General features: G+C 46.3%; 1 protein-coding gene and 1 long non-coding RNA gene across 2 annotated transcripts; both read left to right on the forward strand.

Annotated features, from left to right (window-relative positions):
• Positions 1-218: 218 nt before the first annotated feature.
• On the forward strand, positions 219-17360 carry LOC142922847 (uncharacterized). Its single transcript, XR_012940384.1, has 3 exons — positions 219-645; positions 2178-2273; positions 16474-17360. It is a non-coding gene; the product is annotated as an uncharacterized LOC142922847 (long non-coding RNA).
• A 39-nt stretch (positions 17361-17399) lies between these two features.
• Positions 17400-27087, forward strand: LOC142922849 (exosome complex exonuclease RRP44-like). The gene is made up of 8 exons (XM_076063791.1): positions 17400-17739; positions 18939-19097; positions 20782-20892; positions 21244-21381; positions 22533-22679; positions 23820-23936; positions 26046-26130; positions 26973-27087. The coding sequence occupies exons 1-7, from the start codon at positions 17554-17556 to the stop codon at positions 26085-26087; spliced, it is 900 nt and encodes a 299-aa protein (XP_075919906.1). The 5' UTR covers positions 17400-17553; the 3' UTR covers positions 26088-26130; positions 26973-27087.
• The last annotated feature ends 185 nt before the right edge of the window (positions 27088-27272 follow it).

A 27272-nucleotide genomic window follows, 5' to 3' on the forward strand; every position in this document is an offset into this window, starting at 1 on the left:
GATATCGCCTTGAAGGCAGAACGAGAAGTCACGGATGGTCACGTTTGGTCAATAGATTTCGTTAACTGTGTTAATGAAGTGTTCAACCTCACGGATGTTTGTCAATGAGGTTTACCAAGTAATTTAACCGCGTTATCGATGTTCACTGACGACGTTGTCGAAGTGTGCTCCCGAATGCGATCTTTAAGCACACAGAGCGCGCGTCCACCTCCGTCTGTAACGATCGCCCGTTGCTAAGGAAGTGACGTCACTAGTTGTTAAGGTAACAAACCCCGGAAACCACGTGACCCACTGTATCCTCCAGGCCTCATTAGTTACACGACTGTCAAATTTTTACTTTAAACTTTCGCAACTTGCAGGAATTCATAATTTTTGGTTCTTTCGGTAAAGTCACGTAGATAGAAAATAACATTTTAAGTTAAGGCAAAAAACCCACGACGTTTCGATGGCAACACAAGCGGTCTTTATCACGTGTTGCGATCGAAACGTCTTGGGTTTTTTGCTTTTATTTTAATTAATTTTTATTTTATTGTTATTATTTTCTATCTACGTGACTTTACCTGAAAGAACCAAGAATATAGTAACGATTGTACCCTGGTCGTCACGGATGAAGAGGCCGAGCGGGCTCGGTTCAACTGTTGCCAGGTACCTCCACCACTCAGCTCGCAGCACACACACACACAGTGTCCACTATGTACGGTGTGAAAGAAGTCTAACATACTGTAAACACGTACGGGCCAGTAGTAGACCCTGTGTGTGTGTGTGAGTTGCACGTGCGCGGGTTCGGCACGCGGTGAGGTGGAGGGGCCGTGAGGGCCGCGCGGGGGATGGGAGCGGTGTAGAGGGAGGGGGGGGGCTCTGCCACTTTGCTGTAGAACCTCGTGGCAACTTGCTACGTTGTGCTCAGCCAGCAAAGTTCATTCACGCTCACGGCCAAAAGCAGTAGCGGCGAATATCTGAACCTGTCCCGGGCCTCCCTCAAGGTCGACTCAGCCTTAACCGAGTCGAGTGTGTAAACGTCAACACTGGCAAGACGAAGGTGGCCGGGCGTGGTGCGGACCGCATGGACTGCTCAGTTTCATTTATTTGGAATAACCCTGTGAGCCATTCGGCTCTTGATTCGGGTGCAACCGCGACAAACAATACAATTACAAGATGCATTGATAATTTACTGTACACAAATTGAGACATCCCCTACAAAAACAATGAAATCTTCTAGAAAAAGCACCATTTGTTTATGCTGCGTACTAAAGTGTGCAAAAAAATCCCATTTTGATGTTAGATAACAATAACAATCATAATACAGTTTAAATTACAATTTTAAGTCTAACTCTACACTACATAAAAAAAATCAGGCTAAACTAAACCTTTCTAGAAATTACTAAAATAATGCTATAAAAACAATGCAACAGTGATCAAAAGAAATGTGATTGAAAGTTAACAATAGCGACATATATAACATTACTAAACCTAGCATCCTTCGCTAGCTGCTTGAGTTAATCCATAATAGCAGGAGTAACAATTATGTATGTTGATTAACTGCGAATAACCCAATCAATAACAGATATCCATTGTAATTTACATCAATACATTACCCCCCCCCCCCGTCTTCGTATCGGATCTGCTTACAAGCGACGACGTCACATTTATCCCCCGTCTACGTCTATTAAAGACCGAAACAGGGGAAGGATTTCACCACAACTCTGGCTGTCACCTGACGAGGCGGGTTGTTGTTGTAGTTACAGGCGAAACGTCACGGTACTTGAATTGTAAATGTTGTGGGTTTACTCTCCAACACACCGATGTGCTGAATTAGTCACTAATTGGCATGTTTTGTTTACGTGACAAACTTGGCTAAGATTTATGCGATCTAACCCAAACAAACAAAAACACCCTCTAATAAGTAAATATTTGTATTAATTCCACGAATGGACCTTGGCCTGGGACTGTGCGGATTGAGAAGTTATGGATGCAGCTTCTGTTTGTGCTGCCATCAGAATGACCAACAAATAAATAAATAATACACACGGATTGGTGACTACAGTACTAGACCCCCAGTGCTTTTATATTTAAAAGTGTATGTGCTTTGTGGTTGCTTTATTGCGCATGTTGTTCGTACTGTGTAACACTTGTTTGAACGCAGGTGATGGGGTTGTCCATGTTGGGTGTCATTACAGCCAAAAACAAGCAGCAGTACGAAGACCAGGACGCCGTGGCCGACCATGAGGACGGAAATTGGCCTCGCCCGGTCACAACGTACGACAGCAGCACAGGTTTCCCTCCACACATGCATACACCTACGAGTTTCCCACTGCAGAGACGAGGATCCCCCATATAGCCTTAACAGACTGTTGTGGCAAGTGCTGTTCGCAAGCACCAATGAAGGTCGGCATGGTATACCAGGGGGTAGGTGGCCAACACCACACCCGGCCGCCTTTGTCTCCCAAGTGGTGACGTATTACACACACCGCTCCAGGTATTCATTGAGGTTGAATCGACCCAGGACCAGTTCAGATAAATAATCGTTATTGGTGTTGGCCATGAGCGGGACTCCAACTCGCATGTGTGCGGGGTTCGGAGCGCAGCGTACTATCCACTGCGCCACTGCTACCCTCACATAACGCACACAGAAACAACACACACACACAGGGACCCACACGCACGGACACACAGGGACCTGCTCAACATTGAAATGTGCAGCCCTTGTGTGGCGGCCTGCATTGAATTTGGGCGTTCATCTCGTCACCCATACAAAAGGTCTCGACACAATCATTGGCAGTCCCCCTTGCCCTGCCTGGCATGCACATCGGGCCAGTCACCCCACGCACAGCGCACACAACGTGCGCGTTGCGTATGCCAAATCAAGAGTCGTCCCCGAGTGTCCGGCAAATTGGACCGACTATCCCGGGCCCCGCGCTTTGGGGGAGGCCCCACGTGTAGACATCAGTGTCACATGTAATGCTTCCGGTTTAGTTTGAAGGCATCGGGGGGGGGGGGCCACGCACCCACTATGGACGGCCCTGGTCAAAGCACACGGCAGCGCGGAGCACGCGCGTCACGCGCACGGGCCACGTGCGTCACGGGTACGTGACATCTACAAGGCAAGCACCTGCATCGCGTGGTCATCACTTGTAAGGCATGCCCTTTGTGCATGGGACGTGCGTAGTGTGTGCAACACGTGGCACATGTATGTCACACATGCGCATCGCAATGTGATGTCATGTGTACGTGGCCATTTGAATCGCATGTAGCTGTCTGGTGGGCAGGACGGATCTACGCGTGGGCAAGTAAGGGGGTGGCTGAGTAAGACTGATACGGAGACACGTCAAGCCACACACTCACCACACACTCACCGGCACACTCACACACACCACATTCACCGCACACTCACTTACCGGCACACTCGCACACCGGCACTCACTGCACACTCACACACCGCACACTCACCACGCACTCACTTACCGGCACACTGACTGCACATTCACACACACTCACCGCTCTCACCACGCACTCACTTACCGGCACACTGACTGCACATTCACACACTCACTGGACCCTCACTGCACACTCACCACGCACTCACGGCACACTGACTGCACATTCACACACACTCACCGCACACTCACTTACCAACACTCTGACTGCACACTCACACACACCGCACTCACACCGCATTCACACACACTCACACACACTCACACCGCACTCATTCACTCACACACACTCACTCACACACACTCACACAAATTTACACACACTCACCGCACACTCACACACACTCACACTCACCGGCACACTCGTGTGCATGCACACTAGTGAGCTTCCACAAAATGTGCTGCACATTAGTGAGGCCACACACCAGCAGGTTTACACATCAGTGAGCTTACACAGTAGTGTGCACACACAGTCGTAAGCTTACAGATTAGATAGCGTACACACCAGCTCACCGGTGAGGTGAGCTACACACTGGTGAGTTAACACACCCACCTGTTTACGTGCGCAAAGCTCTTAACCCTAAACCTAACATATCCCAAATGTCATGGCTAAATTTCGATTTAAAGCTTTCGTGACTGCAAGGATTCATCTTCTTTGGTTCTTTCGGTAAAGTCATGTAGAATGAGAATAAAATAATAAATTGATAAAATAAAATAACACAATAATATTCTCATGACGTTTCGGCCACAACAGGAGTGTGGGTGAGTGAGTGACAACTACTTATGCATTTTTTTTATTACAAATACAAGCATTTCCAGCTATTGACATGAAATGTATTAACTCTGGAAGATGATGGTGATACAGGTCGTGGGTAGCGGTAGTGTAGCGTTTAGCACGCTGCGCTATGAACCCGGCGACCCGAGTTAAATTCTCGCTCATGCCCAACGCAGGTAACGACTCTCTGAACCGGTCATGGGCCTCCCCTAGGTCGACTCAGCCTCAAATGAGTACCTGGTGTGGTGTAAACATCACTACTGGGGAGACAAAGGCGGCCGGGCGTGGTGTTGGCCACCCACCCCTCGTGTGCCATGCTGGCCTTCACAGGTACTCGCTAACAGCACTTGCCCCAACAGTCTATTCGGGCTATACGCGGAGTCTTTGCTTTGGTGGTGATGATACAGATGGTGATTGATTATACAGATGGTTAGGATGATGGTAATGATACATTTTGTGATGATGGTGGTGATGATGGTAATATTAAGACACACTAATATAAAATGTAATCATTAAAGCACAATATATAACATTTGTAATTTCTGTTGAGAGCATGTGCTTATAATTGTCACGTGTATTTGTACGTGGTTGTGCATGAATGCACGTGTTTTTTATTTTCTGTATTAGGTGCTTGACGACTGCACTTGGCCCAACAGTCTATATTGGTTGTACAGGAAATCTTTTGTGTTTTGATTTACGAATGTTCCATTCACGAAATTTAGTGAAAACGAAATTGACAAATTAAGGATACTTTTCGACTTACGAAATAGAATTTCAGCGGAAACAATATATCACATGGCACGCACCATGAGATCATCAAGCAAAAAGCTGTCATCCATCCACGACAGTGTCACAGTATCCCCATAGTGCAAAAGTAACGCCTCGTCACCTCTCCAGTCATTCCAACATGCAGATCTTTTGGTGAGTTCCTTGAAGATGTTAATTATTTTTTTAATTGATTATTATTCAACCATTGTAATATTTGTTCTTTATTATTTTTTGCATTGTGAAATATTGGTGTTTATTTTGGGTTTATAGTAGAAATAACTGTCTGAAACACATCGCAAGTTTTTCGTATCCAATTAATCGGAAAAGCCATTCCGATTTACGATATTTTGTTTTACGTGCGTTTTTTGAAGAACGCATCCCTTTCGTAAGTAGAGGCATACATCTACAGGAATCCATTGCCAACCGCTAATTTACCAACCACGAGATTTTAGTAAACACGGATTGACTACTGGACACCTGTTTACTAGCCACGAGCATCTCGCTTTGAGTATTTGCGAGTCGCGCCGAGTCGTGAAATCAAAACAACACGATGTACCTTATGGGGGGGGGGGGGGGGGGGGGTTCTTGTATTTGTTCTTGTATTTGTACGAGCTGTTGTTTGTTTATGTTACCGATGTTTACGGGGAGCGTTAGTGCAGCGGGTTAGCGAGCTGTACTATGGAGCCATAAATCCTGGCATAATTCCTGCTCACGGCCAACACCAGTGGCAATTATCTGAACCATTCCTGGACCTACCCTCGGCCTCAAATGAGTACTTGGTGCATTGTGAAAACATCAGCACTGGCAGAGACAAACCCCATATGCTGTGCTGGCCTGCATAAGTGCTCATAACGGCACTTACTCCAACAGTCTGTTACATGGGGGGATCTTTGTCTTTGCGTGTAAGTGAGAGTTTGTGGACTTTGCATGTTCTTCCCCTGTTGTGCACGCGTTTTCTCAGGGTTCTCAGCTTTCAAAAAAGAACAACCCATTCTAATTGTAAGATTTTACTTGCAAATTACTTAAACAGGGATTACACACTGTGGCAACATCGCCCCCTTCTGTGAAAGCTGGACAGGACCCTCCTGCAAAAGAGTGAGACTTCCCTGAATAAACAAATGTAGCACGGTAATCTTTGAAATAATAAAAAAAACTTCACCCCTAGAGTGGACAAGGTAGCGAGGGCGATCCTAGCAAGCGAGGGAGCTGTGCTCGGACGGAACGGACGACGGCTCCCAGCCGACCTCTTCGCCTTTGTCGATCGTGTCATGGTTGGAGGCCGGTCTCAGCTCTGCGAGGATCGCCTCAAACGTGGGGCGCTCTAACGGCGCGTAGCTCCAGCAGCGGTGCATCACCTTGCGGCTGTGGGGCGAGGGGAGGGTGCGGTGAGGGTGCGAGGAAGGCGAATCGCGCACAAGCTCGGTCTGCGCTTTCACCTCTTCCAGTGCGCGTTCGTTCTCAGAATGGTTGAATGAGTGCTGATGATGTTAATGACGTCACAGGGGGAGGAAGGGGGTCAGGTGGCGAGGGAGGTGAGGGGGGGTGAGTAGGTAGAGGGTCATGAAGGCATAAAATATCTACAGTATGGATTCACACAGCGGCGTCTAAATGCCACTGCATCTCCATACGTAGTGCAGAAACACTGGTCATGTTTATCTCGTAGAGAGAGAAGCAGTCTGTGGGTCTCTACAATGAGGGAAAAAGTATTTGATCCCCTGCTGATTTTGTACGTTTGCCCACTGACAAAGAAATTATCAGTCTATCATTTTAATGGTAGGTTTATTTGAACAGTGAGAGACAGAACAACAACAACAAAATCCAGAAAAACGCATGTCAAAAATGTTATGAATTTATTTGCATTTTAAGGAGGGAAATAAGAATTTGACCCCTCTGCAAAACATGACTTAGTACTTGGTGGCAAAACCCTTGTTGGCAATCACAGAGGTGAGACGTTTCTTGTAGTTGGCCACCAGGTTTGCACACATCTCAGGAGGGATTTTGTCCCACTCCTCTTTGCAGATCTTCTCCAAGTCATTAAGGTTTCGAGGCTGACGTTTGGCAACGCGAACCTTCAGCTCCCTCCACAGATTTTTTTTTATGCGATTAAGGTCTGGAGACTGGCTAGGCCACTCCAGGACCTTAATGTGTTTCTTCTTGAGCCACTCTTTTGTTGCCTTGGCCGTGTGTTTTTTGTTATTGTCATGCTGGAATACCCATCCACGACCCATTTTCAATGCCCTGGCTGAGGGAAGGAGGTTCTCACCCAAGATTTGATGGTACATGGCCCCGTCTATCGTCGCTTTGATGCGGTGAAGTTGTCCTGTCCCCTTAGCAGAAAAACACCCCCAAAGCATAATGTTTCCACCTCCATGCTTGACGGTGGGGATTGTGTTCTTGGGGTCATAGGCAGCATTCCTCCTCCTCCTCCAAACACTGCGAGTTGAGTTGATGCCATAGAGCTCCATTTTGGTCTCATCTGACCACAACACTTTCACCCAATTGTCCTCTGAATCATGCAGATGTTCATTGGCAGGGAAAAAAGTATTTGATCCCCTGCTGATTTTGTACGTTTGCCCACTGACAAAGAAATGATGAGTCTATATTTTTAATGGTAGGTTTATTTGAACAGTGAGAGACAGAATAACAACAAAAAAATCCAGAAAAATGCATGTCAAAAATGTTATAAATTGATTTGCATTTTAATGAGGTAAATAAGTATTTGACCCCCTCTCAATCAGAAACATTTCTGGCTCCCAGGTGTCTTTTATACAGGTAATGAGCCGAGGTTAGGAGCACACTCTTAAAGGGAGTGCTCCTAATCTCAGCTTGTTACCTGTATAAAAGACACCTGTCCACTGAAGCAATCAATCAATCAGATTCCAAACTCTCCACCATGGCCAAGACCAAAGAGCTCTCCAAGGATGTCGTACAAGATTGTAGACCTACACAAGGCTGGAATGGGCTACAAGACCATTGCCAAGCAGCTTGGTGAGGTGACAAAAGTTGGTGCGATTATTCGCAAATGGAAGAAACACAAAAGAACTGTCAATCTCCCTTGGCCTGGGGCTCCATGCAAGATCTCACCTCGTGGAGTTGCGATGATCATGAGAACAGTGAGGAATCAGCCCAGAACTACACGGGAGGATCTTGTCAATGATCTCAAGGCAGCTGGGACCATAGTCACCAAGAAAACAATTGGAATACACTACGCCGTGAAGGACTGAAATCCTGCAGCGCCCGCAAGGTTCCCCTGCTCAAGAAAGCACATATACATGCCGGTCTGAAGTTTGCCAATAAACATCTGAATGATTCAGAGGACAACTGGGTGAAAGTGTTGTGGTCAGATGAGACCAAAATGGAGCTCTTTGGCATCAACTCAACTCGTCGTGTTTGGAGGAGGAATGCTGCCTATGACCCCAAGAACACCATCCCCACCGTCAAACATGGAGGTGGAAATATGTTTTTGAGGTGTTTTTCTGCTAAGGGGACAGGACAACTTCACCCCATCAAAGGGACGATGGACGGGGCCATGTACCGTCAAATCTTGGGTGAGAACCTCCTTCCCTCAGCCAGGGCATTGAAAATGGGTCGTGGATGGGTATTCCAGCATGACAATGACCCAAAACACACGGCCAAGGCAACAAAGGAGTGGCTCAAGAAGAAGCACATTAAGGTCCTGGAGTAGCCTAGCCAATCTCCAGACCTTAATCCCATAGAAAATCTGTGGAGGGAGCTGAAGGTTCGAGTTGCCAAACGTCAGCCTCGAAATCTTAATGACTTGGAGAAATCTGCAAAGAGGAGTGGGACAAAATCCCTCCTGAGATGTGTGCAAACCTGGTGGCCAACTACAAGAAACGTCTGACCTCTGTGATTGCCAACAAGGGTTTTGCCACCAAGTGCAGAGGGGTCAAATACGTATTTCCCTCATTATAATGCAAATCAATTCATAACATTTTTGACATGCATTTTTCTGGATTTTGTTGTTGTTATTCTGTCTCTCACTGTTCAAATAAACCTACCATTAAAAATATAGACTGATCATTTCTTTGTCAGTGGGCAAACGTACAAAATCAGCAGGGGATAAAATACTTTTTTCCCTCACTGTATATGTGCTTTCTTGAGCAGGCGGACCTTGCGTGCGCTGCAGGATTTCAGTCCTTCACGGCGTAGTGTGTTACCAATTTTTTTCTTGGTGACTATGGTCCCAGCTGCCTTGAGATCATTGACAAGATCCTCCCGTGTAGTTCTGGGCTGATTCCTCACCGTTCTCATGATCATTGCAACTCCACGAGGTGAGATCTTGCATGGAGCCGCAGGCCGAGGGAGATTGACAGTTCTTTTGTGTTTCTTCCATTTGCGAATAATCGCACCAACTGTTGTCACCTTCTCACAAGCTGCTTGGCAATGGTCTTGTAGCCCATTCCAGCCTTGTGTAGGTCTACAATCTTGTCCCTGACATCCTTGGAGAGCTCTTTGGTCTTGGCCATGGTGAAGAGTTTGGAATCTGATTGATTGCTTCTGTGGACAGGTGTCTTTTATACAGGTAGCAAGCTGAGATTAGGAGCACTCCCTTTAAGAGTGTGCTCCTAATCTCAGCTCGTTACCTGTATCAAAGACACCTGGGAGCCAGACTTCTTTCTGATTGAGAGGGGGTCAAATACTTATTTCCCTCATTAAAATGCAAATCAATTTATAACATTTTTGACATGCGTTTTTCTGGATTTTTTTGTTGTTATTCTGTCTCTCACTGTTCAAATAAACCTACCAATAAAATTATAGACTGATCATTTCTTTGTCAGTGGGCAAACGTACAAAATCAACAGGGCATCGAATACTTTTTTCCCTCATTGTATGTGAGGAGTCTGTGGGTCGCAACAGCACGTACGGCTGGAAGTAGGACATTCCAGACTAAGATGGTTCATAATGGCCGTGTCAACGAGACTGAACGAGCCAGCACAACTCACTGCCAATAACACATCACGTAATTCACCCTTAAGCAATTGTTCAATCAATTAATTGAATCACTACAATTAAAATCAAAGAATATCCCAGAACAAACACTTCGCACTCTCCTCCGTCAGCCACCTGCATCCACAATAGAAACGCATCAGTCCAGCAGTGGATAAAACCTGGTGTGGGAGGTATGGGGGGGCGGCTTACACTTGCGGTGGGCAGCAGGGGGGTGGCTGCATGCAGTAGCCATCGCAGATCAAGCGGTAGAACTTGTCATCGACTGCCATGCGCCAGGGTAAGGGGCCTCTCCTACACCCACACACGTCACACCGAGCGTCACGCACGTCACACCGAGGAGCACGCACGTCAAACCAAGGAGCACGCACATCACACATCCAGCGGCACGCACATCACACACCGAGGAGCACGCACATCACACACCGAGCAGGTTGCACAGGTCTCCTTTATCAAGACAAACGTGGAGCAGATTACACCTACTACAATACGCCTGTCACAATGCCCCCCTCTCCCCCCCCCCCCAGTTTATGGGGGGGCGTGGGCCTCACTCCCCCCTTCGCGTCAGCCCCCCCTAATAAATGGTCCGGTTGCATTGTGAATGCACCACTCGAATGACGTGCAGTCCCGTGGCGCACTGTAACGGGCTCGTGATTTACTCAATAAAATTCAACGTAAAAAAATAAAAACGATCCCAAGACATTAGTTAAAATAAAGTATGGCCATCGTGTGTCAGCATCACAGGCGAAAATTGGCATGTAAAAAAAAACTTCACTGCGACTCACTCAATTGGGATTGCTCGCAGCAAACAGCACTTGACCTGCTTACAGGTTAGGTGCAGAATAACCGTGTGTCACACAGAGAACAGTTGCCACTGTGGGTGCCCTTTTCAAATGCTTGAGATGAGACGTGATTATCGCGTATAAATGTACACACTCAAATAACGAAAAAATTATAAGCGAACTATTATCGTTTCAGGTGGCAGGGTGGTGCAGCGGTGATATTTGACCCTCGCAACAAGAAGGGCCTTGGTTAATTATCCGACTGGCACTTTGCGGAGTTTTCTATGTTCTCCCCTTTGTTCTGTATGGGTTATCCAGTTTGCTCACATAGCTAGAAAACACACAATCACAATGTAACTGGGTATTGGCCAAGCATCCCAATGCTAAAGTTACCTGCAAATTACTTCATTGGGATGACACTCGGCAGCAGAGCCGGATGATGGCATTGCTGGGGCCCTATGCCATTGTCAAGCTTAAGAGGCCCCTTCTATGAATGCCTGTATATTTTTGTTAGCAGAATGAAAATAACTGCTTTGGAGAGTCTTTTTTTCTCACCGATCTTTATTTATTAAACAATTATGTTAAAACTCTAAACCTCGTGTCTATTTCTTGTTTCGTATTTAGAGACCCCCCCCCCTCTCTTAATGCGAGGCCCTAAGCTGTAAGTGTAGCCGGTGTGAGCTCGCCTGTGATGAATCACACGTATAATTGTGCACTCTTATTTTCTATGGGTGGCCAGGAGAATTTATTATTATTTAAGTGAATGCAATTGTGATCAGGGGATTGGACCCAGAGCCCCACGTAGACAGTAGAGTACAAGGGAACGCCCACAATACAGATTTGAGCTGACCTCCGGATTGAGAAATTGAACTGTTTTGTGACGTGGAGGGTGTTTCTGAACGCTATTGTGACCGACCCGTCCCGACGGGAGGAGAGAGGACAGGGTGGACCGGCTGCATGAGCTTACTCTCCGGCACTGCACAGCACAACATCGCCTCCCTACTGCAATAATAGGACCCTCCTGAAAATAAAAGTCTTCGGAATCAGTGAGGCCTGTCCTTGGGAGGACAGGCGTAGCCTTGGTCGTCACAAGCGAACATTTGTTTCTCCACATTAATTTGTATCCCCGGGTTACCATCAGGGCTGGGCATTGCAAGCTTAGCTTCTGAGATCTGATGAGACTGGTAGCCGTTTTTTAAAAGGTAATTTCGGCATCTGGAGCCCAAGCATGCAACAACTCTATGCAACTTCTTGGTTCTTTTGGTAAAGTCACGTTGAATGGAAATAAAATAATAAAAATAAAACATAATAAAAAATTAAATTCTCACGACGTTTCGGCCACAACGCAAGTAGCCTTCAGGTGAAGGAACAGAACTGTAGGACGACAGCGCTTCAATAACTGCTGCTAAGATTCGCAGCGTCTTTTAAGCTCGCTGGGAGAGGTAAAGCGCCTTGACAAAGGAGTTTACATATCAAACAGGATAATTTAGCATTGAAATCGCTGTGTTAAAGTGTTGGATCAGCAGGGTGTTAAAGTCAGAAATTAGCATGTAACTGGGAGATTAGCATCATGTTAATATGAGGGATTAGCATGTGACTGGTCACGGAAATAGCTATGTTAAAGTCAAAGTTTACATCTCAACAGAGGCGTTTAGTTTATGGACGCTAAAGGACTGCAACTACCCAACTATCATACAATAAACCGATGTGAAAAAACTAAGTATAAACTACATCAATATAATAAATGTACTCAATATATTCTTCAATAAGTTGAGCTATAAACATAAAGTAACTGGGTATACACTACACTATATAATGAATACCATATAGTAAACGAATTAATAAAACTAAAATATAAACTACATCAATGTTATCAATAAACTCTATATACTCTCCAATCAGCTGAGCTACTAACAATAAGTCATTATACATTACAATGCCATATGGCGAAAAAAAGGGTGGCGGTTTTTTCCTTCTTTCCAACGTTAGCACCACGGAGAGCGACGAGCCTCGTTCAGACGGACGAGTCCATCCATGCTCGGAACGGAGGAGGGGGGAGAAACAGCCACGATGTGCTGCTCTGTCCTGTGTTGCGTTACAACCATGCCATAAACTAGACTACTATACATTGTAATGTTATACCTTCCAATCTAAACTACATTGTATAATATCGTATACACAGCCCAATGTAAGCTCGAACATTATGCAGTATATTGATATGTCTCCAACTAAACTTTTTCCTACATTACACAACTATACACCGTAATATACACTACCATAGACAAACCCACCCTTGAATTATACAATGCGTTACTTTACACTACCCTATACTTTAGACTGTAAAATGTTAGACTTGTAATATTACACTATGTATTATTCTACCAACCCTACTGTATACCACACTGCTGTATATTCACTATACAATTACGATACTATATATTGCCTTATGAATTATGTTAAACATTACAATGTTATACTATTTTGTATTATTATATAACATGCTATAAACCATACCATTGATCGTCGTGTGAAGAGGCAGTGCCAGCGAATGGACTGCGGTCTGAAAGTCACCATAAAATACAAGCCGGATGGCTTGCAGAGAACCTCCGTCTTGGAGAAGTCAATGTCATGTGAGCCCACTGAATTATAACAGTGATCTGCCACGGCTAAGGTGTTCGTCCTACAGTGTTTCAAGTCTGCTTTATGTTCACGGATGCGGTCCGAGATATGTCGTTTGTTTTCTCCAATGTAACTGCTACCACAAAGGCAACTTAGTTTGTAGACGCCCAGGTACTGTATGTCTGGAACCACATCTTTTACAGACGGAACCAGATCACGGATTTTATGTACTGTGTTGAACCGGACCTGGATCTTGTGTTTATTCAGGATTTTGGAGATCTTATTTGTGACCCCCGCAATGTAGGGTAAGGTGATGGTTTTGAATGGCTCCTCAAGAGGATCCTTCTTCATGGCTGGAGTGATGGCTTTGCGGATTGTGTAGTCGGAGTAACCATTAGCCTTGAGAGCTTGGTGTACATGCTTGAGTTCACTGGCAATGTGTTCCTGGTCGGAAATGCATTTGGCTCTATGGTATAGAGTCTTGATGAGGGAGTTCTTCTGGGATGGATGGTGGTGGGAATCCGGTTTTAAGTAAGCATCCGTATGGGTAGCTTTACTGTAGACAGAGTGGCTCATTGAACCATCAGCTCTCCTTTTAATTAGGACATAAAAAAGGGTCCCTTGCCATCTTTTTCGACTTCCATGGTAAATCTGATGGCTGGGTATATGGAATTGATGTGGTCGAGGAATTGGTCTAGAGCAGGCCAGCCATGTGGCCAGATGACAAAAGTGTCATCCACGTACCTCTTCCATAACGTCGGGCGTAGAGTGGCAGTCTGGATGGCGTCAGTTTCAAATTTCTCCATGAAAACGTTGGCTACAACCGGAGATAGGGGGGTGCCCATTGGGGTGCCCTCAGTTTATTTGTAGAAAGTTCCATTCCAGGTGAAATATGTGTTGGTTAAGCAGTGTCTCACCAGGGGGAGTACATCAGTATGCAGTCCTTGATGAACCAAGTCTTCAGTGATTGCGATGGTGTCAGGTATCGGAACTTTGGTGAATAAGGAAAGCACATCAAAACTGACAAGCAAGTCGTCTGGGGACAGGGAAATGCCCTTAACCACACGTCGCTCTGCACCTTGTAGAGCCCATGGAACATGCTTTCTGGAGACATGACCGCATGGCCACAAGCACAACAACAATACGTTCAGTAAATTCAGTTCAGGGCAATGCTTCGCGATTCGTCATACGTTTTTTTGCCTGAGGCCACATTCATCTGGCCAAATTAGCGTAATCTAGCCCTCCACTACCCTGAAGGGTTAAATGTGTAATGATATCACGGGATGTCACTGTGTAGTGCCAGGTCTAGTACCGGCCCTAGAAGGGCTCGGTCAGCGCTGATTGATCAGCTGGATGGCATCACGCTTGGCGTGCAGTGCCAGCCCGACAGGATAGGGTGTGGGAATGCCGGCCGTAGTAAAGGGGTTACTAAAGGCCATGGCACTCTGGTTGACCCGAGAGGACACGTGACCGGCTAAGTCTACAAAGGGGCCCCAAGTGGGGGCTAGGGGTGGTCACGTGGTCGGGGTCCAGATCCTGCTGCTCGAGGATTCTAGAAGGTGGTCGTGGCCAAGGGCGGAGCCAGCCACGCCACAGAGAATATAAGCCGGGTCCCCTAGAGGGACTGGCGTTGTTGTTCATCTTGAAGAAACCTTTGTCTGCGTCTACGTTCTACCGAGTCTCCAACACGTGGACCTGGACCCGAGCTGTGGTCCCGGTCTGTCATAGCTAGTCATGTTGTAATTAGTGTAGTTAGCCTGGTGGTCACCACCACAGGTTGTTATTCTGGGCCAGTTACCCCGTGTACCACATGGTGGGGGGGGGGGAGGCGATTTGTAAAATTGCGCCATATTTTAAACTGTCGGCAGAGCAGAGAGATTGAATCCAATTACCGACCTCTGGATTGCAAGTCCAGGGTGGGAGAGCCATTGCACCACCGTGTGTGGCAGCACCCCCACTCTTTTTTTCTTAGGGGCTGTGCAAAATAAAATAAAAACATTGAGTACAATTAAAGTGATGGGCCTTCTATCCCGATGATGGTGATGACATTAGCGATACTGATAATGATGCTGATGATGCTAAGTAAGGTTAAGGACTCACATTGCCCTTCACCACGTAGTTGGGGTCAAGCTGGACATCCCGTGCCAGCCCAAAGTCGCAAATCTTGGCGATGTGTCCATGGGTTACCAGCAATTTCCTCGCAGCCAGGTCGCGGTGGATGCACTAAAAAAAAGAAAAAAAATCCCTGTGTGGCCTTCAACAAACTTGGGGCAACTTCTGTGAAGGTCGGCCACGGTACAAGACGGGGTGGGTGCCCAGCACCACGCTCGGCCGCCTTTGTCTCCCCAGTGTAGATGTTTACACACCGCACCAGGTACTCATTTGAGACTGAGTCCACCTGGGGAGGCCCAAGACCGGTTCAGATAATTGTCACTGGTGTTGGCCATGAGCGGGAATCGAACTCTGGCCGTTGGGTTCGTAGCGCAGTGAACTAACCACTGAGCGACCACTCGCCACCCAGACAGCCATATTAAGGGCAACAAAGACGTGCACCACAGACACAGTCACATACAAAGACACAGTTAAACACGCACAGTCACAGAGACACAGTTAAACATACTCTTTGGTTCTTTCGGTAAAGTAACATAGGTATACAATTAAACAAATCACGACGTTTCGGGCGCTAAACCCTGTTTGTTTAGTATGCTTCTCTCTCTGTGTCCCCTGTTGTATCTGTGTTAGTTCCCCCCTACTTGTGTGTCTGTATATACATCTGGGGTTATGTGTTTCCTCTCTCTCGTAAATTTAGCTCTTCTGTACCTGATGATGGCTGCTTGTGTTGCAACCGAAACGTCGTACGCTATTATGTTATTTTATTATTTCTTATTTATACGTGACTTTACCGAAAAAACCAAAGAGTAATTCCTGCAGTCACGAAAGCTTTGAATCAAGTCTGTAGTGCCTCTTGTTAAACAGTGCTTCAGTTAAACAGGAAAATTAATAAATCCAGCAGGCATGACTTGAAAAGTAACAAATTTACATTTTGGGTGGCACTCTAAATCGTCCGGTAAATCGTGTCGCCAATTATAATTTCTGCGTTTATCTGCGCGTGTCTGTGTACCCCCAGTGGAGGAATACGTGCGCAGCTTGCTGGACAACCCTGAGTTGATTGACCGTCTGGCACTGGCCTCGGAGCAGGTGAGACTCCGTATGCGTGCATCAGCTCTGCCCCCCCCTCATATTTTTGGTGCGGGCCTGTACCCTTGTCCGACCCCTCACTTCCGCGTTGCATCCAGCTGCCTCACTGAAGAAAGGGACACTTGCCTTGCGCTGAGTACGACGTTTCGCTGGTTGTAATCGCCAGGGAAACGATATACTCGATTTGTAAGTGTTGTGGGTTTACTCTCCAATACACTGGCGTGCTGCAGTAGTAACTAATTGACACGTTTTGTTTTACGTAACAAACCTTACTAATTGGCTGTACCGGGTTAACTACACCAATTTACGTGCTCTTACCCAAAAAAACCTTTATTATGGATAATATTGGTCGCAAAATAATACGTGTTAAACAGCTCCCTTTTAGAATGTCTCATCCTCACCAGCAATGGTCAATCAATCAAATAAATCGGTTTAACACGTAGGCTTTCGCGACCAATATTATTCATAATAAAGGTTTTTGGGTTAGATCGCGTTATTTATAAATGTCTCGTAACCCTCCACCACCTGACACGGCCAATCAGTAAAAAAAGTGTCACGTTGACAAAAGACAAATAATTCACTACTTTAGCCCACCGGTGTGTTGAAGAGTGAATCCACAACATTTACAGTTTGAGTACTCAATTGGATTCACTCTTCAACACACCGGTGGGCTAAAGTAGTGAATTATTTGTCTTTTGTCAACGTGACACTTTTTTTGCTGATTGGCCGTGTCGGGTGGTGGAGGGTTACGACACATTTATAAATAACGCGATCTAACCCAAAAACCTTTATTATGAATCAAATAAATCCTAGATTTATAACGTGGAATATTTATCAAAAAGCAGAGACGGAAGGGTGAAACTCTAGAGGTAGCTCTATGATATCCGCTTTTGTGGAACGTTCTCTAACACGGATGGCCGTACTGCTCTGAGATAAATCAGAATGGATCCTTCGTTTCGTTACGTGATGGCGGTTGCAAAATTGTTGTTGACGCGTGCATGTGCCGTGCATGTGCTGTGTACGTGTGCAGGATGTGGTGGAGTCCTGGGTAATCTTCCCCGAACATCTCTCGCTGTCCCAGCTGCAGCAAGGTGTGCGCTCCGGCCGGTTTGTCCAGGGAACCTTCCTTGCGAGTCGTGAGAATTACCTGGAGGGGACTCTGAGGGTGCGAGGGGACGGTGACAGTGATAAAGAGGTACACGTTTCACAAGCCTGCGTCCGGAAGGAACAATGCTGTTCGATCGTATCTGTGTGAGTTTTAAAAACAAATTTATAATGAAGCAGTGGCATAGCGTTCTTGGCATGAGCAGTAGCTCTTAACCTTTACTGAAAGGCTGCAGTAAAGGTTAAGAGCTACTGGGCTAAAATATTTGTATTTTGAACGTCTTTTGCACCCTACGTAGGTGTCGTAGCCTGGCTCCTGCCCCCCCGGCCTGTGGGTCCTGGTGCAGTTGCACTGCCTGCACACTCGATAGCTACGCCACCACAACCACAGTATATACGTTAATTGTGACTACTTTAATAATAGGGTTTTTCCCTTTTTTTCTGGCAACAAAACTGAAACCTTTTACAAGGAATCATGTGTGCATTAACTACAATACTTGTGGTCAAAATGCAAACAAAAAACACACTATGATAATATATGCATTGTCCTTGAGACTGATTGGTCCACACCAGGGACGGCTTTCTTTTGAGCCTCGACCCAATTGGTGCGAGGCCAGAGGACGCCAAAAGGCGTACGCATATATGGCAAATATTATCAGTGTGTTTTTGTTTGCATTTTCACCACAAGTATTGTGGTTAATGCACACATGATTCCTTGTAAAAGGTTTCATTTTTGTTGCCAGAAAAAAGGGGAAAAACCCTATTATATTTTGGTACTGGCAAAGGAGGTCTAATGATGGTTGTGACTACTTTGTTAACAAAATGAATGGTCTATTTCCACCTCCAAAATGTAACGTTAAATAACAATTAGGTACATTGGCCCTTTGTTGGAAAAAAAAACCCAGTCCAGAAATTGCCCTGCTTGAACATATGTTACTGAAAAACATTGGTTTCAGAAGATTCATGGGCTCACTCTTGTACAGTAAAACCTTGGATTGCGAGCATAATTCGTTCCGGAAACGTGTTTGTAATCCAAAGCACTCGTATATCAAAGCACTCGTATATTAGTTGTGATCACGTGACGCTCGGCAGTACAAAGCTGCTCGTATTGCAAGACCCTCGCTCGTTTATCAAATTAATATTTATTAAAAATTTTGCTCGTCTTGTAAAACACTCGCAGACCAAGTTACTCGCAATCCAAGGTTTTACTGTATATGCTGCTCTCTAACAGCACTTGGCCCAGCGGTCTGTTAAGGCTATAGGGGGGATCTTTTTTTTTCCTGCGTGCAGGTGTTGATCCAGGGGCTGCAGCATTTAAACCGCGCGATGCACGACGACATCGTGTGCGTGGAGATGTTCCCCGAGGAGCGCTGGGTTGCCCCCTCCTCGCTGGTCCTGCACGATGAGGGCGTCGCAGGGGACGTTGCAGAAGAGAATGAAGAGGATGTGGTGAGTGGAGCGCCAACACTGCCGAACCAAAATCAAACCCAGACACCTGCAGTGTGCGTGTCTCTCTCCCCGTGGTCGCATGGATTTTTCTCCAGGTCCTCCGGCTTTTCCCTCCACAGTTACAATCTGACATGCACTTAGAGTATTTGGCTGCTATCAATTTCAAATGTGATAAGATACTTCATTGAACAATCATTTGTGGCCAGGTCACTTAAAAAGAGCTATATAGCTCTCAGGGTCCTTACCTGGTAAAGTTATTTAGTTTATAGTTTTTAAATAGTTTTAATATAGTTTAAACAAAGAATAACAACAAAGACTCAACCACTTCAAGAGAGACCTTAGACATAATGAACACCGTGTGACCAGACAACAATCCACATTAGAGATGCTGTTAGCTTGATTTTGCGTTTATTAAATGACTTTACATTACATTACTTCAAAATCAAGTCAGGAGTGCTAATCATTTCGTACTATTTTTGTATGTACGTAGGGGTTATTTGACCATACTTCGGTGCGGGTTGGTGAAGGGGGGGGGCATAGATCAGGAGCATAGAAGGACAGGATAACAGTTTATTTTGCTGTACTGCGCTCTGCTGCCAGCAATTTTGGCGCAGAGCCTATACCACCTGTTATGCATATCCAGGCTCAACACGGCGTCGCTTCCACGGTCTGAGCTCCTTTTTAATGTTCATTTTAATTAACTTAATTAGAACTCAAGAGATCAGGACACGTATCATTTGCGAGAGTGACCTGGGTCACAGGGTGGCCTCTATATTGAAAACTAATTTCTTTAGTACTGCTTTTTGTATTTAGATTGTAGTCCTTGCCACGCACCTCTTTTTAGCATGGTTGGCTGTGTACGGTGCGAAATAAGTTCTACATGCATACATACCACAGTGACAAAATGCAAAACATAATAAAGTACAGCAATGAAGTTAATTGAAATTGGCACAAAAACAACCGTGGTTTATGAAAAGTCGACAATATTTCACAAACATAAACAAGTGTTAGATATGAAATCGCATGTAGTGCAAGTTGGCTTGGGCAGATTATTTATATACTGATCATTGCACAGTTATACTTATAAAAACGTTACGTAAACATTAAACACATATAGGGTGACTGATGTGCTAAGCAGGTAAGAGAAAATGTCAATCACAATTGCAAGTGAAATCATAAAGAATCGAGAGATTAAGCATCAAATTGTGAATTAGATGGGAGGGTAACCTTTGTTGTACATAATATTGGTCGCAACAGCCTACGCGTTTTTTTAAACGTGTGGTATCTGATGGGCGTGTTCTGGTTGATTCTATCAATCGCCAGAACTGTTTTAACTTATAAATATTTACTGAGGACTCCTCACTGTGATCTTTTGTCATTTTAACAAAGCGTCAGTCTCATTATTGACATTGATGAGACACAGCATGAAACCACATCCGCAGGTTAAGCGCTATTGTTTTGGATTGCTCCTTCCCCTGTAAGCCAAATTGTATTGTGTTACGCAGTGAGCTGGTAAAAAAATAGTTATTTAATTACTTCAGTGTGTGAGAGAGACGCCACTGTGGTGAGTGCTCATTTGAGTTTGAGTTGTCATCTCCCGGTGCTATCCCAGCTGCTGCTGCTGCTGTCATCGCTCTTGCTTAGATTAAGCAACACGATGTTTGTCCTTTGTTTTGGTCTCCAGCTGAAAGCCGAAAGTGGGAAGATGCGTCGACCCACTGGCAAAGTGGTCGGCATCATCAAGCGGAACTCGAGGCCGCTGTGCGGCATGCTCATGCCCAGCCCAATCAAGGAGGTGGGCTGATCTTCATGTGTGTGTGTACGTGTGGGGAGCGGTGATGTAGCGGTTAGCGCGCTGCGCTACGAATTCTGGGACCCGAGTTGGATTATATTTATCGCTCATAACCAATAAACAGCGGCAAATGTCTGAACCTGTCTTGGGCCCTTCCCTAGGTCGACTCGGCCATAAATGAGTCTCTGATGTGGCATGTAAACATCAGCGCTGTGGAGACAAAGGCGGTCGGGCATGGTGCTGGCCGTACCCACCCCGTCGTTTGCCGTACCAGCTTGAATAGGTGTGTGCTGACGGCACTCGCCCAAACAGTTTGTTGAATGCCTTACTGGGGGCTCTTTGTGCGTGTTGCAGGCCACCCGCCACCTGTTCACGCCCGCGGACCGCCGCATGCCACGAGTGCGGGTGGAGACAAGACAAGCAGCGTCCCTGCAGGCCCACCGCATCGTGGTGGCCATCGGTGACTGGCTGCGACACTCCCGCTACCCGAACGTACGACTGCACCGTGACGCCCCGCACGCCGTGACACCTCACCCGTCCGTCCCGTGGTCGGCATCGTCGGGCTCATCCTTCTGTCACTTGACGCGCGGCCACGTGGCTCTGTATGCAATACAGCCGTCGAACCCAAAACACGAACGGTGACACGGTGAATTGGAAGTCAGGGTGGATGAGCTGGCACCACTGTGATTTATTTGTTTGAAAGCATGGCAAACTCACCTGTGATTCAACCTAGGTTATTAAGGTGTTGTAAGTTGATAGTCTCAGCCCAGTCACCAATAACTGCACCAAAAACGATATTAAATTTGGTCGTGCACTTCTATTGTTTAATTTCAATCTCTGAGAAAACTACTGCGTTTGACTGCCATGTGATGAACATTACTTTGATTGGCAGAGTGGTTGGAAAAGCACTGCCCCCCTACAATTTGGACTGCATTTCACTTCAATGGATCTTAGAAGTAGCTCTGTTATGTCTGCGCCTGTGGGTCGTCCTTGACCACGAAGGGTTTGTATAGATTGCTTGTTTTGTGTGATACCATTAACACAATGAGAAACAAAATTGGTGAAAAGTTAAATATATTGTTAAGATGTATTCTTTGGGTTGTATCTTTGTTTAAACAGATGCCGGTTAATATTCTACATAATGTACGTTAGGTACAAGGTTGGCATTGTGGTTGTGCTTTTCATACCTATTTGCCACTGCACAACCGAGCGGCACCATGGCTGGCACGGTTTAGTAGGCTGCAGGTTGTTTATCCACTGCAAAAGCAGATCCATGCCATGGACGGTCAATGCTTTGAACAAGTCTAGGCACATGCAGATGACGCTGTGGTGCCACGTCCCCGTGGTGTACCGACTGCCGTCACACAATTAACGTGTCTCTAGCCCCGCCCCTGGCCTTCCTCGGCCCCCGGATAGATTTGGATGCCTTGTGGGGCCAGCATATCACGGTTTGGTTCTGGTTCAACACGGCAAAAAGCCAGTGGGTGACCACAGACACCTCGAGAGCTCTGCGCTGTCTGGGTTCCAATGTACCGGTGGAACAGGGATACCGGTGACGATTGGCCACGTATGTGCATATGCATGTTGAACTTCTTCCGTACCATACGTAGACAACCGTGCTAATCGTCGGTGTGCTTGTGCAGGGCCATTTTGTGCGCTCTCTGGGCGAATGTGGGGATAAGGAGACGGAGACAGAGGTGCTGCTGCTGGAGCACGACGTGCCACACCAGCCCTTCAGCCAGGCCGTACTTGCATGCCTGCCCCCTCCCACGTTCAGCATCACAGCAGAGGTATGCATGAGACATGTGACGATATGTCAATTCATCGATTGAGTTCAATTCTTACGCCTGCGGTGTGTTGGTGTGTTCGGTCGTGCATGTGAGAATCCTTTACTTCAGTGCTCTTTATTACAAGGCCCACGGGCCACTGGTGGCCCCTGGGTGGCCTTTGGTGTGGCCAATGACGTGTGGATCCCCGACGTATAGGCCCCTGACAATAGACAAATGCGAAAACACCCCCCATCATCATCATCGTGCTGTCAAACCTCAATAGTTTCAAGATGTTTGGCCTGCGTAGAATACCTTCTAGAGGGCCTCTCTGGAGCTCTCCCTCCAGTCGAGGTCCTTCCGCTGCACTGGCATAAACGAGAAGCCACGGGGCTCTACACCTTTACCGCAGACCGGATATAGAAAAGCCGTCGACCTGAAAGAAAGTCGATGGCTCGGACACATTATCGTAAGAAGAGAGGAAATTCACATCGGAGGAAGGAAGGCGACGGACTTATGGAAGCACCAGGGCGGAGACCCGAGAGGCAGGCCTCGAGAGATGCGGATCAAGGTGGTGAGCCAGGATATGGAGGACTCTGCAGTAGCCGTGGAGATGGTCCAGTACAGAAATAAATGGAGCAAGGGGACTACAGACTTTTTTCCTATAACGCTGTACTTGCGTTCCTGAACAACACCGAATTGTGGAAAAATCGCATAATAAATAATATAGGGTAAAGCACAGTCCGCGATAACACGTGATATGCGTACGCAGGCTTAACAAAGACTTCGGGTACGTGAGTAGCATCTAGAAGCATCCAGAAACATCCCGCCTTGTGTGATGCTACACCGAGGCAACCGTACAACCGCTTATTCTGCCTCGCACAACGCAGTTCTGTTCACTCGATCGCCTTTTATCCAATTCGCATCCATGTTATGAAAAAAATGTGTTCCCTAATGCATTCATCGCATTATATCTAATTCACGATATGAAAACACGCAGAGTTATAGGAGAACGGACTGTACTTTCAAAATATTCAGTCGCCTATTGAGAAGATAGAACGCCATTAGCATGAAGTTGGTTTACCCATGTATGGCTCACCCTGTATTTTGTTTGTTGTAAGGCAGCGTTTTGTTGAACCTGGTGCTGTGTGTGTCCCGTACAAGGACCAGGCTGGCAGGGAGGACCTCCGTGCGTTGTCCATCTGCAGTGTGGATCCTCCAGGCTGCACAGACATCGACGATGCCCTACACTGCAAACCGCTCGACAATGGGAACACCGAGGTATTCATTTGGTGGTGGTAATCGTGGTCACGGTCGCGGTAATTCGTGCCTATTCCTTTCATGGTTTTGTCAATGCTAGCGGAGGTGACAAGGGGAGTTTAGTGGCACAATGATAAGTGCACTGCACATTTATCCTGTCAAGCTGGTTTAGTTCCAGTCATGGCTAACACCGGTACAGAGTGATATCTAAAAAAACTGCCCAAGTTCTCCCCTTCACCACCTGCATTGACCATCGTAACAAAGCAAGGTCAAATGACAATCGCGACCAATTACGGCATGGAGAAGCCCTCATCCTGCAGTGGATTGACAAAGGGGTGGACAATATTCCCGTTATTAAGTTTCCAAACATTGTTGCCTTAGTGCCCGTATTCTTGGTCTCTGCTCGGCTCAGGACTGACTTCAAAATGGCTCGGTTCTGGCTTGATCTGCTCCGTTGCCTCCAAAGAAGTATGAGTGGCTCAGCTGTGCCTTGGCTCAGGCTCAGCTCACGGAAATTCTGAGCGTGGCTGGGAGCATGCAGAGATATACGAGGAGGCACAAGAGACACAGAGGCTCAGGGCTGGAACCATGCTTAGAGGCAGCTGAGGTTTTAAGTGTTGATTTGATGTGGCTTATTGAGAATTAGAATCAGAATATTTATACTGGAGGAATCCAATGAGCTATAAAGCTATTTTTCACATGTCCAGTAGAGTCGGGTAAGAACGTTACAACAACAAACAGTGAAACAACATAATAGTAGTGCAAAGTACAAGAAAGATAAACAAATAACCCAAACACAAACAAATACAACGAAACCATCCCCATCCTACCAGGCAAAGCCCACTGAGGCATTGATTTATTTTTGATTAGTGACCTGGCCACAAATGAATAGCTCAACAAAGTGGCCCATCATTTGCACATTTATAGCAGCCAAAATAATAGAAATAATCTCAATGCATGTTGCGCGAGAGCCAAGCCTGAGCCAAGCCATGGCTAAGACCCCACTGGCCTAAGTGTCCACGTCACTGACCGAATGCCTGGTTCACAATGAATGCACCAGGTAGTAATGGATGTGCATTTCATTTCACATTATTGTGCTTTGGTTGAAGTGGCTATGGTGGAGGTTATACATGCATGTGGAGTGAGCGACTTCCGACAGACGTCTAGTAGAAGGCGTCTTCTCCTCCCTGTTAGTGAATGGGTTTCCTCTGCATTCATCAGATTTCCTCTAAATAAAACCCATACAATCTTAACTGGCATTCACGAAAACATCTCCTTGCTGAACAGTTACCTGCAGGCGACTTAATCATGTGTGGGTTTGCTTGCAAAACACTCGTTGAGTTGGTGCATATGTATTCGCCAGATTGTGTTTATTGACAGAGAAGTGTTTGCGTTTATGTGTTTGTGTGCCTGCAGAGGATTGATATGGTGCCAGAGTTATTGAGCTCAAACCTGTGTTCGTTGAGATCCAACATCGACCGTCGAGATGCACCAACAACTGTTAACTCGCGAGTGCGCACATTGCAACCCATACTCAGCAGCTAACGTGCGTTGTTGCCAGGTGCACATGTAATCTCATGATGCGTGGCACTGTTAAAGTGTCATTGTACAGATCCACACAAGCATGTGTACATACATAAGCAGCCAAACCAGGATGGCACAATAGTAACACGTGTCTCACAGCAAGAATGGCCTAGGATTGATGCCCGACTTGGTTGCCTTTCCATGTAGATTTTGTATGTTCTCCCCCTATTTAGCATGGGTTGACTCCAGGTTATCAGGTTTCCTCTCATCGCTAACATAAACGTGTTATTACTACTATGATCCTTAACCAAGGAAAGCCTCACTGAATCTCATAACTTCGGGAGGGTACTGCAAAGCTTTTGCAGTCGAACAATGGTTGCTACGTATATATTCCAGTTGAATAATTTGTAACAACCCAAACCGGTATTTGGCCAAACATCCCGCTGCTGAAAGAATGACTCGACTACCAAAAACTTGGCAAGACCCTCCTGAAAAAGAGTCTCGAGACTTTGCGAGGCTTTCCTGAGTGAACACCCTGCACCACTCCAATGACGACTCCGCCACTCGACGGTGAATGGCGACGGTGCATGTGCTGTGCGCGTGCAGGCTGGCGTTCTCGTGCATATGGGAGATGACTCCAAAGGATGAGATCGTGAGCACACGTTTTACCAAGAGCATCATCAATTCCAAGGTGATTTCCCCCCACCCCCACAGACGTTCAGTTTTTGTAAAACTCTCGTTTGCTTTCACGTTTATTGTATCGATGCCTTGCTATGTTGGTGCAGTTGAGGTTTCCGGATGGCTGAGAGGTCAGAGCATTGAGCTTGCACCTCTGGGTTCACAAGTGGAGCGAGAAGAACCGGGTTCACAAGTGGCAGTATGTATGTTGAACTTCTTTTGCACCGTACGTAGCCAACTGTGCTAATCGGAGGTGCGAGGTAGAACATGAAAGTAGTGAGTTGATGGTCTCTGTCCAGTCAACAATCACTGCACAAAACACAGGTTTTTTTTTTAGGTTAGATCGTATACATATGTAAATGTGTCATTAAACCCACCCCCACCCGACACAGCCAACTAATAAGGGTTGTCACGTAAACAGAACATGCCAATTCGTCACGAGTACAGCACACCGGTGTGTTGTACAAGTGACGAATTGGCCACGTTCTGTTTATGTGACAACCCTTACTAGTCGGCTGTGTCGGGTGGTGGCGGGTTTAACGACACATTTATGTATTTACACAATCTAGCCCAAAAAACCTGTATTATGGATGATATTGATCACGAAAGCCTACGTGTTAAACTCACTGCACAAAAAAACACCAAATTACATTGCACTAAATTTGGTTAAATTCCAGCTTTGAGAATTCAAAAAATATAAATTTTGCTGTCTTTGGGTGAGCGTAACCCTCAGTGGTCATCGGGAGCCACGTAGACATCTGTTGAGTTCTGGCTTGGGCTTGGATCAGGCGTGGGCATTGTGTAATTGCGAGGACCCCATGATTCACCCGTGGTGTGTTCATCGTATCCCCGCAGGCGTCTCTGACGTACGCAGAGGCTCAGCTAATGATGGATGACGCCGGGCGGAAGGACCCGGTCACCAGCAGCTTGCGTGGCCTCAACTCCCTGGCCAAGATCCTCAAGCAGAGGCGCATTCAAAACGGGTAACTCATTGTCAAGATCCTCATCCCCTCCACCGCCTCTGGAGCGCTGAGCAGTATTAATGGGTGCACCACATTTAGTCGATCGGCAGGTCGCCTGTGGCGCGGTAAAGTGTGGTTACTCCCGTGTCTTCTAAGACATCCGGCCAGCGTGAAAGAGTAGGCTAAAATACAT

Source organism: Petromyzon marinus, unplaced genomic scaffold, assembly GCF_048934315.1.
Source record: "Petromyzon marinus isolate PM22_M1 ecotype Great Lakes invasive population unplaced genomic scaffold, UKy_Petmar_22M1.pri1.0 PM_Scaffold_19, whole genome shotgun sequence".
In the NCBI taxonomy this organism is placed as follows: domain Eukaryota; kingdom Metazoa; phylum Chordata; class Hyperoartia; order Petromyzontiformes; family Petromyzontidae; genus Petromyzon; species Petromyzon marinus.

Excerpts from the sequence above, each read along its gene's own strand:
- LOC142922849 (XM_076063791.1), top strand. The coding sequence starts at position 17,554 with ATGTGCTGTGTACGTGTGCAGGATGTGGTGGAGTCCTGGGTAATCTTC. Across the intron at positions 21,382-22,532 it reads GACACTCCCGCTACCCGAAC|GGCCATTTTGTGCGCTCTCT; the intron begins GTACGACTGCAC and ends GTGCTTGTGCAG. Across the intron at positions 23,937-26,045 it reads TCGACAATGGGAACACCGAG|GCTGGCGTTCTCGTGCATAT; the intron begins GTATTCATTTGG and ends GTGCGCGTGCAG.